We start from the raw sequence: 15,102 nt of genomic DNA on the forward strand, positions 1-15,102 counted from the left end.
CAACCCAATGAAAAATAAGGGATGGTGCAAAATAACAAAATAGTTTCATATCACTTTCATCCACCTCAGCAATACAACCAGTGTCAACCCTACCATTAGGTAGAGGGAGGCGGTCACCTCAGGCAGTAGATGCTGGGAGGTGGCAGCAAAGTGTTTGAGGAGAGAGCTGTGAGCCACACAGCATGTCCTACACCCCCTACACTAGCCTGCTGCCTTCAGGTGTGGTAGGCCAATGCTGTCCCATTGCCAATGTCAAAGATTCAACTGCCAGTCCAGTCAGCCGTTGTACATGGAATGGGAGAGGGCGTCATCTTGTCCTTTGCCTCAGGCCCAAAGTGTCTTGGGCCAGCTTTGAATGCAACTGTTATGCACACACACAGCGACAGAAACAACAGACTAAATGCTCGCAAGAAACACATGAATTTATTCCTTCAAATAGTTGATGCCATCCTATTGGAATCAGGACTGGGGAAAATACAAATATATTGTTTATACAAAGAGCCTTAAATATAAACTTTAAAACAGGTGTCAATTTAAGAAGAATTCTATTTACAACATACATAGTATGCTACCTTAAAAACACACATAAATGATTAATACAGTACTGAATTGTTTTTATAAAAGTTTACATATTCATCCGATGGGATGTACCAAACTATGTTCTTGAAACAATTTTAGTGCCATCCAAAACATCGTGTTTTAAACGCATTCAACATCTTCAAGAGCAAAGGACGTCTTTTTCCATAGGAACATAAAATAATCTATAATTCATGACATTCAAACACATGTTTATCTTTCCCAAACATGCAGTCCCACAGCCATAAATTAACCCCCCATCAGAACTGGTATCAATCTCCAAATGTCGTGCAATATTCTAATACCAACGTTATACTACAAACGGCTTGTGCTTATAGTTACTATTTCTTTGTGATCAACAAAACCACTTGAGTTAATATGCCAGAATTTATTCCATGCTGTTGCACAGGTGCCATCCACACCAATGAGCTTTGCGCAAGAGAGCATTCTGGCAAACTGCACCCAAGATGGCTCTGTCAGCATGCAAGCATGACAGGTCCAGAGCTTTCTGAGTAGCAGCCTAACACATACAAAACCTTTAAAAGCCTACAGCTAGGATGGGCTTTATGCACTGTGCATTAATCCTAAGACTCTGTTCGAAAGCCAGCAGACTTGATCAGCTGATGAAAGAGATTGAGAAGGACTTTGATGCGACCCAGAAGGCCTACATTCTGGGGTTCACAAAAGTGTCTCATGGTGTTCCAACTCGGGTCAAAAAATCAACCTTCAGAATCCCCCCGTGAGCTCTGGCAATCTGTCCAAGCCCGAAGGACCGAGCCTTAAAGATGAGAGATCAAAGAAGCAGCATCAAGAAAGCCCGAGAAGTAGGGTAAGGAACCCAAGGGAGGTCCCGGGGGAAAAAATTGGGAGTTGCCTTCCTTGGCATCCAGAGCAAGCAAGCAACAATGCAAGTGGGTGGCTGAGATACTCTTGCTGTGCCCATTTGTGGGTCACTGAGCTGGCTCTTGGTCCAAGCAAAAATTTGCAGGATAAGCAGAGGAGGCTTCACACTGCAGTGAACAAGGCACAGCCCTTCTTTGGGAAGCCAACTTAATGCTATAATCCAAAGTTTTTCTGAGTGGAGAGACATACTAAAAGCTAAGGTGGCAGCAGTTTCTGTTTAGAAACAGCCATAGAACAGATCTACAACGCATTTAACAATGATTAATACAAAAAGTTCAAGGATTCCTAACTGGGACCTGGGAGGTCCCAATACATCTTTAGCTTACAAATTATGACCCACTGGTCAGGTCTCTCTTTTCCTTTTTTTAATACACATTTACACACACTATGATATCAAATGTTAGTCTAACAAGACCCATTCATTTCAATGACCTGATTTGCACATAATGACAACCCAGAGTATGGGTTGAGTAATGGTTTTCGTTGAATCATGGGTTGCCATTAGGTGTGAACCTTGCTCTATGGTTTAGCTATGGGCTGTTAACCACAACCAACCCAGAATTCACAACCCAACAACAAACCATGGGTTCTCTTCCTGTGTTATTGGTTAACAACCCATAATTAAACCACAGTGTAGGTTTGCACATAACAATATCCCATGATTCAACAACAACCATTACTCAACCCATATTCTGGGTTGTTGTTATGGGTTAACCAGGTCTACTCTAGGTAGTACTAACATTGGATACAACCCACTAAGCATTATTCAAATGAGATATACATTCTAGACACATGTCAGATGCCAATCAGCAGTATTTTGCCCCAAACTAGTAACCTTCTGGATTTTTTTGTTTGCTTGGTGTTCAGAACAAAAAAATAGTGATATAATGTCAGACTTCCAAGAGGTTTAGCTTCACAAAAATCCTTCAAGTGATTAAAAACAACAACTTTGCATCCTTCTTCCACACACGCACATGAAAAATGATCTCCTTCTGTCCAGCACTAGAGATTCCCAGGTTTATTCATAATCAAGTGTTGTTGCTCCTCGGACAATATTAAAGTAGCCAGCTAATGCTCCAAGGTCTATGTACAGTGACCGCTGTCTCTTCAGCAGTTCCGATTCTTCGGTAATCCCAAGACTCGAAGAATCTGACAAGGGAAATTTTAAAAAGAAAAGAAAGAGATCATCATATTGTATTGAACCACCCAGAGAGCTTCGGCTATTGGGCGATATAAAATGTAATAAATAAAATAAAATAAAATAAGACCTATTTTAGATCAATTGACTACGTCTGATTTTTGTTTCGCTCTTCCTTAAGTTCACTAGCTATGCTTCTCTTCAATCATGACAATAAGGCAGCCGCCCTTTGCAACACAACAGGCCAGGTTTGCTCAAGGACGGTGAACTGAAATAGCGGAATGCAGCTGTGACTACGCTGGATCCTGTGTATGGTTCTTGGTTGCTGCTCCTCAAAAAGGATATTGTAGAGCTAGCAAAGGGCAACCAGAAAGATCAAGGGATTGGGGCTTTTCTCTTACGAGGAAAGGTCACAGCCTTGGGCCTATTTAGTTTAGCAAAATGGCAAGTAACGAGGACCATGACAGCGGTGGACCAAATTATGTATGGTATGGAAAATGTGGACAGGGAGACATTTCTCTCCCTCTCTCATGATACCAGAACCTGGAGCCATCACAGGATGTGGAGTCTCAGGAGACTGAGGATAGACAAAAAGGGGTACTTTATCCACATACTGCACAAAGTACAGAATTTGCTACTACAAGATGTGGTGATGGCCACCAACTTTGATGGCTTTAAAAGGGGATTAAGCAAACTCATTGAGATTAAAGCTGTCAATGGTGACCAGTCATACTTCCTTCAGGATCAGAAGTAGCATGCCTGGAGAACAAGGGAGGGAGGCACCAGTGGCTCCGAAGTTAGTGGGGCAGCGAATCCGCTCTGGGTGTCAGTCAGAAGCAGTCAGAACTCTAAAGGAGTTTCCTTGGAGCATATACGTCGTCGTCCCCCCACTGATATTGGAGCCACCAGCCTCCACCGGAGGGGGCTATTGCCCTCCTGTCCTGCTTGTGGTCTCTTCACAGACATCTGTTTAGTCTTCAATAAGCCTCTAGTCTGATCCAGCAGGGCTCTTCCGGTGTTCTAAATTTAATTCCTCTGTGGCACCAATTACATTTACAAGGAGAACATTTCATTTTTCTAAGTCCATCAGTGGCGGCCAACTTTCCTGGCCAGTGTGCTATCAGTCAAGAACAAAGCATGGAATACTTTTAAAGTGTGCCTTAAAATAAATAAATCTAATATTGGAGATGCTGTTGAAAAGTTCTTTCACAACCCTGGAAACCCTAAAATACTTTTCAAGAGCTTCCTGGATGACTATCTGGGCTTGACATTGAACTGATTTTACAGGAACTACAGATCTGAGGCTAAAGCCTTGCCCCATGGAGAAGTCAGTGGGGTGGGCGCAATGTTCATCTGAATTCAGCCTGTTAAGGCTTTGTCACTGGCATGTTTTGGCAGAAAGCCTTCAAGTCTTCAAAGCGGGGGTGTCGAACCTCTTTCAGCCCAAGGGCCGCATTCCATTTGAGAGAAGGGCTGGGGAGCGGAGGCATTCCAGTGGTGGGCAGGACAAAGGCAAAAGGGGCGTGGTCAAAATACCAGCATGTTTTTGTTGGAACCTCTCACTGCCAGTAACTAAGCTTTAACAAAGACATTTCAGTTGAAGAACCGAAGCGGGGGCAGGGGACTGCACGAAGCTAGGGATCACCAGAAGGGGAAAGGGGGTGGGGCCATTAGGGGAACCGTGGAAGGCTGGATTGGGATCCCAAGAGGGCCACCTTTGGGCTTCGGGCCTGAGCTTCCACAGCCTTGCGTCAAACCTCAGCCTTGTCATAAGCACGGGAGCTGTCTGGGAAAGGCTAGCACTAGGAAGGGCAGGTGTTGTACCAGCAATATTCTCGGGCAGCTCCAGCTCCTTGTGGCCCAGCAGCCGTTTCCTTTCGAAGAGAGCCGAGTCCAGGCTCTGGCACCGCGGCTGCTCCTCCCTCGGCGGGTGCAGGGCCTCATGCTTCAGCAGCTCCGTAGCAGAGGGCCTCTGGTTCAGGTTCCTTTCCAGAGCGGCTTCCAGGAACTTCCTCATGCCGGTGCTGCAGTCCTCGGAGATGTCCTCCAAGGGCGGGGCTTGCTTATGGATCTACCCAAAGAATGAACAGAAGCAGCTTTTAATGCAAGGCTCACCGAGGGGTGAGGAGGGGGGTGAGTTTTTTGTCTTTTGGGTATTGGAAAGGTGCCGCCCTGGGAATTTCCCTCCTTGACTCATGCTCTGGAAAACTGCCACTGAAGAGCCAGTTTCACGCTGAAATGACGAACCCAAAAACTAGCTTTCGGGTTCATCCAGAGGTCTTGCAATCCTAGCTCCGTCATTCAGGCACAGGCGCGCGTAGCAACCGGGTGAGGGCAGCTCAGTTTGGGGCCCCCCAAAAGGAGCACTGACTGACACGGCATGAGTAATAGCCTGGATTCAGTGTGGGCAGTTATTTTCCCTGAGGACTGGCAACGTGACGCGGCCTCCACGCGCATCCCAAATCGCTGGCCTGCTCCGGGATGCGGCTTTTTACCTCAGGCGCACTCCTGACAGATATGCGATCTGGTTCCAAGAAGGAAAAAAATCTGCACCAGTTTTTATTGTTAAAAAATGCTCTGCTTGTGCTGCTGTAGAGGAAGAATTCTTTCGAAAGATGCGAAGGTGTATGTACTTCAAGTGAGTTACACTTTGGAATGTTTCTGGAGGTGTTCAAATTCAAAACCATCGTGGGTCCAGATCCCCCCTCCCAGCTCTGGTTTGCAAAGCCCAAGGTTTGGGGAGAGGGGGGGGCGACATTTGAGCTTGTTCTATCGGAGGCCCTTTTTCCAAAGTTCACATCCTGCCTGTGAACTTCACAGCTCGCCCATTCCCCACCCACAGCTCCCACTCAGATCACCGTTCCCCTTTTCTGCTCGTACTTCCACATTCCCATGGCAGTTTATCAAATCTAAGCAGCAGCAATGCAAAGGGGCTGAGAGTGAGTGCAGCAACAATGCCATTTCCTCTGTACACCAGCATAGATGAGGCTTTATTCTCATCGAGGGGCTAAACTTGTGCCTGGGCTGTACCACTTCAGACTGCCCTTGGGAGTGTCTGGGCAGTGCCACTTCAGACTGCAGTTGAAAGTGTCTGGGCTATACCACTTCAGACTGCAGCTCAGGGGGTTTGGGCTGTACCACTTCAGACTGCATCTGGGGGTGTCTGGACAGTGCCACTTCAGACTGCAGTTTGGGGTGCATGAGCTATACCACTTCAGACTGCAATTGGGAGTTCAGAGGTCCTCAAACACAGACAAACACCCTCCACAAGAAAACCTCTCCACCATGTTATTTTTTTTTAATGTATGGGGCTATATGTATTTGTATGGAGGGCGATCGACCATGCAAGCCCCCACCTGCAGTCTGAAGCGGTGTCCACCTGTACAGGTTTCCTACGTTGGGCCAGTGCAGAGGAGACACGGAAGTCCTCATCAGTTCTGCCAACTTAAAAAAGAATCAATAGAAGGAGCTGGTTCCGTGGGGAGGTGGCTTTGACTTTGATAAGAGTAGTGGTGTTGTGGCGAGGAGTGTTTAACCCTCTCGCCTGTGTCATTTTGCTAACTGAAATTGCTCCTCCCACCCTGCTGGACAAGGGGTGGGGAGGCCTATATTCTATGCCCAAAACATTTTGGGTTGGTGGACACATTTGGAATTTTGGGGGTCTTGTGGGCACTCTCACAAAGTGGCTGCCATGGGGGAGAGATTTGTCATTCATAAAATGGCTGCCATGGCCAGTCACAAAACACTCATTTCCCAGAAGGCAAGCTGGTGGGACTAAAGGAAGAGTAACTTGCCCCAAATGTTAAATACAAGGCAGAGGTGGGGTCGGCACTCCAGAACACAAAACTACTTTTTTGAAGCCCAATGAAGATGCCACTGGAGGGCAGCCCTTCGGTCTGCAGAATGGCAACCTCTCATTTATTTGTTTTAACTTTTTTTTAAAAGAGTTTAAAATAAAAATCAGGAGTAGCAGAGAGCTGGTGGGCACCAAAAGAGGTGTCTGGAAAGACCAACTCTAGAATCATAGAGTGGAAGGGTTTTTTTATAGACCATCTAGTTGAACCCCATGCGTCATGCAGGAAATCCAGAATGAAAGCATTCCCAGCAGATGGCATTCACTGTACATTTTGCTTCTTTTAAAATCTATTTTAAAGTGTTTCATTCTGTTTTTATTTTATCTTGTACACCACTCTGAAATTTTGCATGGGAGCGATATATAAATATTGTAAATAAATAAATAAGTAAATAAATCCCCAGCCTGTTTTATTCCGGCCTTTCCCCCCACAGTGGGGTAACAGCAGCTGGAAGGGGATAGGGATTATTTAGATCAGGAAAATGGCACACATACAACACATGCAACGCAATGCACACAGCCAGCCAGCCAAAATCTATGCTTACTATATAGAGGTAGGAGGGGTACGCTGCGCGTGGGTAGCGATTCACCCATGGCGGGATGCCCGTCTGCATGTGGATGATGGTCGTTCCCAGGCTATAGATGTCAGCTTTTGTAGTGTGGCCCCGACAGAGGATCACTTCCGGGCTCATGTAAATCTGCAAACAAAATCCAGAGAGGGAAATGAGCGCCCTTAATCCTGACCACCTTAACTTAGTCATCTTCTCAGATCTCTCAAGGAAGCCAGGCAAAGCCAAAATGAAACAGACGGAGACCAGCAGAGGTGAGGACGATAGTCCAAACTCTCTTATATAGCAGCCGGTTTTGAACTAAGACTGATTTTTTTACTGCTGCTTTTAAGCAGTAAGCCTATAAACACTAGTTGCTGGGGGACATGGGTGGGAGGGTGCCGTTGCACTCATGACCTGCTTGCGGGTTCCTGATCAACAGCTGCTTGGCCACTGTGTGAACAGAATGCTGAACTAAATGGACTCATGGGCTGATCCAGCAGGGCTCTTCTTACGTTCCTCGGGTTTAAGTGCATCTACTGTGCCTCTTCATATTTTGTGCTGTCCTCCTACTGTTTTCTCTTACTCAGCATTTTCTTTTGTTAAGCGATTTGACATTTTAGTAATCTCTGCCTTGTCACCTTCATCTGTAAGCCACTTTGAAAATGTCAGGGTGGGTGGGGTAAAGGGCTCTAAACCAATGTACGCCACTCAGGGCCAACGCTCAGTTCTCACATCCACCTTCATGGAGCAGGTAAGGGCAGCTGATCAAGGAAGAATAGGGTTTGCTTGTCGAATCCAAAAATTACATCTGTTTCACCGTTACCATTTCCAGCAAAAAAAAAAGAGGGTTGCACTAGATGACCTTTGTGGTCCCTTCCAACTTCACAATTCTGTGATTCTATGAATTTTCCCAGCAACAATAGATTGTTTCCTGCTGTGATGCATAGTATTCTGGGGTAGATTGGGTGGCAATTAAAAAACATTATCTTTTTTTAAAAAAAAGAAGAAGAAAAAGAACTGCTCCTGATATAGTTAAAAACTGCTAGAACTGGTTTGTTGATGTGGATCAACGCAGCTGCCTACATTTTTGGACTCTCCTTGGGGGCGTGGCGATGGGGGCCATCAGAATGAGCGCCAGTGCTTCAAAATTGATCGCTACACTATTAAGCCTGAAGCTCATTTATTTAGTGCCAAACCCTAGCTTGGTATTACGTGTGAACTGAGTCTCCATGCACACAGTAGAAGTGCTATGGCCAGGATTAGACAGCCGAAGAGAATGTTCTTGCACATACACATTCTAGCTTGCAAATTGGATGATAGGGCTCAGAGTGAAAGGATGGCAAGTAACTAAACAGAATTCCCATTTCCCTACCACCCCAAATAGGGCTTGTTCAGATGACACGCTAAGCCATGGTCAGGCTGCTAACCCTTTTGCAGCAAATGGTTAGTGAGCATTTTTATATCATGGTTATGTAGCCACCATTGGTTAGGAATGGTTCACATGATGACGCTATGTCATGGTTCACACGATGCGCTAAGCCAGAATGTTTAGTTCAAAATGTTTAACCATCATGGCTTAGTGTGTCATCTGAAAAAGGTCACAATCTGTTATTACTAAACCCTGTCAGGTGTTTGGAAATTACATTACACTTTTGACTATATTCAAGGTCTGGCCATCCGACACAAGTGAGTGTTTTTTCGCCTCACTGCAGAGAAAACAGGGATAATCCACTGGGGAAATTTTCCTGAGCAAGCTCCATAGAAATGAATGGGAGTTCACGGCAGGCATTCCCACTGGACTGTACCCCCCATTAGTTCTTTCACATTCATCCGTAATTACAAGGGTACAAGAGCAACAAGGCGTCCTTCCCATGCACTGTCATTACCTCTGTTCCTCGAAGGTCTTTGGGATAGTAAATATCTTCCATGGTTTGAACGCTTAGGCCGAAATCCACCAGGACTGCTTTGGTTGACATGAAAACAATGTTGCTTGCTAGAAACAAAAGGGAACAGATGAGGATTTAAACCCTACGGGGGCAATGACACCACAGAAAACATGCAGAGGCCTATCTAGTCCAGCATTCGCTTCACACATTGGCCAACCAGATGCATGTGGGAAGCTCACAGGCAGGACGTGGGTGTAATAGCAGCCGCCCACTCATGTTCTCTAGCATTTGGAGACGTAATGGCCCTTATACTTAGCCATCATGATTAGACGTCATTGGTAGGTTTAGCCTCCATAAATTTGACCAGTCCTCTTTCAAAGCCATTCAAAAATTGGTGGCCATCACCACATCCTGGGGAAGTGAATTCCTAGTTTAACTATGTGCTGTGTGAAGGAGTCCTTCCTTTTATCTGTCCTGAATCTCCCACCATTCAGGTTCATGGGATAACCCCAGGTTCTAGTATTATGAGGGGGGGAAACGTCTCTCCGTCAGTTTTCTCCACACCACGCATGCCCCTGTACTCCTCTATCATGTCCCCCCTAATTCACCTCTTTTCTAAGTTAAAAAGCCCCAAACATTGTAACCTTTCCTCACAGAGAAGTGGCTCCAACTCTGTGACCATTTTCGTTGTCCTTTTCTACACCTTTTTCAATTCTACAATATTCTTTTAGATGTACAGCTATAGAGGTGAATCTGCTCTATGCTCATAGGCTCCCTCACATTTCCCACAGGGTTCCCTCATCACAGGGGGAACCTATGTGAGTAGATTAGGTTTCCCTTGACAGACGACAACCCCCCCAATGCATGGGAGGTGGAGGGGCCAGTGGGCTTTGTTCTGCTCTTCCCCTCAAGTAATTGCCTGTGATGGGGACACATGACAAGGCTCTTATTTTTATAAGGCTCAAGAGAACCACACCAAGTTAAGGGGCCCCAACGTTTTATAGTTGGACCCAGGACCAGCTCAAGGCTTCAGGGGCCCTTCGGAAAGGGCCCTCTGACATAATTGACCTGGTTCACATAACAACCGAGAATATGGGTCAAGCATGGGTTGTCATTGAATTGTAGGCTGTCATTACATATGAACCCCACACTATAGTTCAATTACAGGTTGTTAACCACCGAGGAAGAGAAAACATAGTTTGTTGTTGGGTTGTCAACTCTGGGTTGTTCATGGTTAAGAATTCATAGTTAAACCATAGTGCAAAAAATGCATTTAACAACAATCTACGATTCAACAAGAACTCATACTCAACCCATACTCTGGATTGTCATTATGTGCAAACCATGTCAATGTATGTAAAGTCCTTTGAAAACTATTCTAAAGCATTATGCAAGTACTAATTAACATGTTTATTCTCTAGCTTTACTCATTAGGATTTCTAGCAGATTCTTTCTGCCAGCACCAATGCGTTTCCATGCCAAGACAACCATCACCCCCAAGATGTATGACTATCAATGCAACTGTTAAAGGCAACCTATGTCCTTCCAAATGTTATTGGACTACCCATAGTTCCAGTTTACATGTAACAATTATCCAGGACTCAACAAACCATACTGTGGGTTGTCATTACATGTGAACCAGGTCATTATTTCACTTATTTCCCACCACTTAGGTTATCCAGGCATCCTTCACAAGACAGGACCTTAACTGTGATGGCACCAAAAGTGTGCAGCTCCCTCTCTAGGAGTACTCGCTGGGTTCCTTAATTAATGGTAGCTGGTTAAGACTTGCTATTTCAGAGGGCTTGTGGGGGCTGCAGATAATCACTTAACCCTACGCCCTGCTTGGCTTTAGTTTTCATTGCTGTTGTTTTCATGACATTGTTCTTTTATTAAGTTTTCAGCTGTGTTGTTCTATTGTTATATTAATTGACTCTTGTGGATCCTAATGGACAGAAAACTGGGGCATCATAAACAGATACATCCAGTGGAGGCTGGTGGCTCCAGTGTCAGTGAGGCAGTGAATCATTTTGGGTTTCAGTCAGAACTCTAGAGGAGCTATGTAAGGTGCTTCACTGACATTGAAGCCATCAGCCTCCACTGGATACAGCTCACCAATGAACTCAACGGTTATCTTGAACATGGCTTATAAACCACTAATGCAGCCCATAAGGAGAAGTTCCAAACCAAAGGCTTTCAACACCATGTAGTGCTAGTGATGTCACGGAAAGAATAGCTCTTTCAAAGAGAAGGCAAACCTACGTTTTATATCCTGATGTATAACTCCCTTTGAATGAAGAAACTCGAGGCCTTTGAGAATGTGCTTCGTCACCCAAATGATCTCAAACTCTCTCATAGGCCCACAGCTTTCCACCTTCTCCAGGACCGAGCCTCCTTCTCCTGCCTCCATGAAGAGGTGGATCGTCTCGTCCCACAAGATGGCTCCGTACAGCTCCGCAATATTTTCGTGGCGAAAGCAGGCCTGGATTTCAACGTCTGATGGCTTAAACTGCTCCACCGGGACCTAGAGGGCCAAAACGTCAGCAGATTTAATCACGCAGCCAGAGCAAAGAGGGTCATGCAAGCTCACATATGCTACGTATGCCTTGACACTCAGAAAGGAAATCCTAGACACATACCAGTTTGCACGCCATTCGCTTTTTGGTTTCCGTATCCTGGGCTAAGTAGACTTTTCCAAAAGCTCCTCGTGGAATGAAGTCAGTCCCAATATTTCGGTAGGTTAGCTTCCATGGAAACAGGAGCACATCTGAGTCAATTTGATAGCGCCCATTCTTGGGCCTGATCTATTTTTTAAAAAAGATGGAAACATTTTTTTAAAAACAGGACCACTTTTAATTAGCAACTTGTACTTAAAAAAAGACAGATCTGTGGACTGGATATATAGATATGGTCTGAATTAGGCCTTTGGCTCACTTAGTCAAAGGCTATCTACTCTTGGAGTGGCTTTCCTTAGTCTCTTTCCATGAGATCTTTTAACAGACTCTCACCTGGTTCACACATAATGCTATCCCACTGTTTATTTAACCAATGGGTTGTCCATTTCTTGTTTGTTGTGATATGCAAACCCAGTTGTGCTAACATCCCATGATATGTTAACCTTGACCAAGCCAGAAAAAGAACTCATTATTTGTTGTTGCATTGTGGACTCTGGGTTACTGGAACCACGGTTTGCCATTATGTGTGAACCCAGAACCATGAGTTGTTTTGCCACGCTACACAGGCTGCACGAAAGAGTGGTTGAAAACCAACCAACCCATCCACTCTACATGCTAGTATTGCAATTCTGCAAAGGCATTTGGGATACAGGGAAGGTGCCGGTGAAGGAGGAGGGAAACAACCCAGGAACTGAAAAAAAACAAACTACGGTTTGTTCAAATGTCTGCCAGATGAATCCTTGGTAGGGCAACAAGCCATGGCTTAACAAGCAATGGCTTAACCATGAGTTTAATAAATCATGAGTTAGTGTTATGTGCCTGAGATTGAACCTGTGACCTTCCACCTATGCACTCTTCCACCGAGCTATGGGCCTTTCCATAATAGAACTTAACATTACCTGTTCTTTTCTTTCCCAATACAAAGAAGCTCCATGGCCGAAGGAGCAGTCTTTATATAGAACAATCAAATGGGAACAGCATGTGAAGCATGCAGTTCGCCCTGGACATATTTACAATTCCAGGGAGTGATTAGACTGCCATCATGCATAAGTTGCACATAATTGTCTGGCAACAACAGCTTGGCTGACAGACTAATAAGGAGGACTTGCATAACAAGTCCACTTGGTGGTTTGCTCCTTTATTCCTGGAACCTGCTTGCCGGTTGCTTCACAAAGCCGTGGGCTTGGCTAACGAAGGTAAGCAAACAGTTTCAACAGCTCCCTCCAGCAGAGCTCGTACGGGGCAGAGGTGTGCGGAAAACCAACGTTTCCAAAATAGACTGAGCAGCTCAGAATAAAGATTTACGGTCTAATTACATCACCTATCCCAATAAAGGGTTGATTTGCAGTTTGAACAACAAGCATCTTTGGCCCTACAACAGAAAGTTTTTTTTAAAAAAATAACGATCGGAATTCCTCAAGGTTGAAAGTAGGGCTGTCATGGTTAGTCAATTAAATAGATTAACAATTTAAAACCTTTGCATCAGTTAAAAACAGATATCCCCAGTTGATCAGGCAGCAGACATACTTTCTCTTTTAAACAGTTAATTAGGACAAAATCCTATGCATGTTTAGACAGAAAAAAGTCCGACAACTTCCAGTATTCCCCAGCCATGCTGGGAGTTGTAGGACATTTTCCTATCTAAACATGCATAGGATTGCACCCTTTGCTTCAATGGGTTGTATCCAACTGTGACTTTGTGCACATGGAACAAGAGTCCTCCATTTGCAGAAGAGCCTTGAACCTAGCAAAAAACAACAGAGTGTTTTGTAGTTCCTTAAGAACTAACAAATGTATTATGACATAAGCTTTCAGGGACTATAGTTTTGGGGAGGCATGGGGACTGTACAGGAAAAAATTTCCCCTTCCCCTTTTCTATCAGCAGAGGTATTTGCTCAAATAAAAGCCCTTCCATTCACTGGATTGCACCCAATATAAAGAGTAATAAAAGCATGCCGTGTACGTGACCCAGAGAAATGAAAAAAAGAAAGAAAAAGAAACTCAGACACTTGGGGAATTGACCCATTAACCTCCAGCTCCATCGACACAAACAGAAAGGGTGCGGCTCACCTCAGGCATCACCCCAAATTATGGGTAAGGATGTTTAATTATAGTTTGGCACAGCAGCTGAATTGACAGCCGTCGCACACGTGGCCACATAAAACCCCAAAACATGGCTTTAAATGGTTGTGCAAACCATAGTTTGTACTGACGTGATGGTCCAACTTCTAGGGCCTGGACGCAAGGAGTCCTAGCCAGGTAGAAAACAAACAAACGAAAGACAGGTAGCACTAAACAATGGCTCCCATGATGGTTTGGAAGCTGAAACTATGGTTTGGGGTTTGTAACAATGTCTTAAATGAGTGACACAGTTGTAATTCTTTACTTGTGTGTCTCACAAAAACTGGGGTGGTGATAGGAAGTCTGAGGAAGACCCTGTGCAGCCTGAAGGCCTTGCTTCCCTGATCTTGATTTGAGACAGTGTGTTTTTATTAAAATTATGGGCATCCTACCTTTCCTTTTTCTTTTTAAGAGTAACTTTCTAGTCCTCATGGTCTCAGAGATAGCATTTAATACAGAATGGCAAGCCTGTGCTATGCTGTTTTCAGTGCCAAAAGGGTTGGCCACTATGCACTGGACACTGATGTAGCTAAAATCAAAATTTCAGTGCTCTAACATTTTCTTTAGATTTGTTTTTGAGTTCCGCATTTAGCAATTATATTTTTTATTGCACCATCCCTTTGACTGCACCGTTTTTGGGTGTGTGTCAGAACCTAGGGTGAACATACGAAAATGAGGACAGGCCCCCAGTACCTTTAACAGTTGTATAGAAAAGGAAACTTCAGCAGGTGTCATTTGTATGCATGCAGCACCTGGTGAAATTCCCTCTTCATCACAACAGTTAAAGCTGCAGGAGCCCTGCCCTCTTTTGTAAAGTGACCAGTAGCCACACTTGACTGGTGGAATGTCTATATGACCTATTTACCCATTACCTATTTAACGGTTTTCAATGCTTTATGTATGTATGTTCTGCATTTTAGAATTTTAAATTTTGTATACTCGTTTCAATTTCAATTTTAGAATTTCTGTAAACCGCCCAGAGAGCTCTAGCTATGGGGGAGGTATATAAATGTAATAAATAAATAAATAAATAAATAGTGGCCGTGCATATAGGCAGTGTGTTGTCTATATGACGCAACCACCAATTCGCAGCCACACCGGGCTTTTAACCCCAAAACTGCGCTTTTTCGTGGTGGTGTTTTACATCAATTTTTTTAGTTGCTCTGAGGTCACCACATAGTTTCTCTGCCTGTCAGTGGTGGCCTCTATTCAGGTTAAGCCAGTGGGCCTTGCTGGTGGTAGATTCAAGTCCAGGGTAAGCGTGGGAATGCAGGGCAAGGTGAGGGGTTGATGAGCTGCGAACTTTCTGGCTGGATAGCCCACGCTCCCTCCTGCCCTCTAAATGTATCGTCCCCGCCTGACAGCAGCGATGCTGCAGGGTTTTGAGGGAATCAGCTAC

At 44.7% G+C, this 15,102-nt stretch overlaps 1 protein-coding gene across 2 annotated transcripts in view; it reads right to left on the minus strand.

Annotated features, from left to right (window-relative positions):
• Positions 1-404: 404 nt before the first annotated feature.
• The window catches only part of MAP3K8 (mitogen-activated protein kinase kinase kinase 8), a 29,165-nt gene continuing 14,467 nt past the window's right edge, over positions 405-15,102 (minus strand). For both annotated transcript variants that reach the window (XM_063129161.1, XM_063129246.1), the window contains 6 exons: positions 11,547-11,711; positions 11,170-11,431; positions 8,908-9,014; positions 7,016-7,168; positions 4,442-4,688; positions 405-2,628 (listed from right to left, as the gene is read on the minus strand). In XM_063129161.1, the coding sequence (XP_062985231.1) occupies positions 2,498-2,628; positions 4,442-4,688; positions 7,016-7,168; positions 8,908-9,014; positions 11,170-11,431; positions 11,547-11,711 (1,065 nt within the window). In that variant the 3' untranslated portion in view covers positions 405-2,497. The remainder of the gene's footprint in view (positions 2,629-4,441; positions 4,689-7,015; positions 7,169-8,907; positions 9,015-11,169; positions 11,432-11,546; positions 11,712-15,102) is intronic.

The sequence above is a fragment of the Elgaria multicarinata genome, chromosome 1 (assembly GCF_023053635.1).
Source record: "Elgaria multicarinata webbii isolate HBS135686 ecotype San Diego chromosome 1, rElgMul1.1.pri, whole genome shotgun sequence".
Lineage (NCBI taxonomy): Eukaryota > Metazoa > Chordata > Lepidosauria > Squamata > Anguidae > Elgaria > Elgaria multicarinata.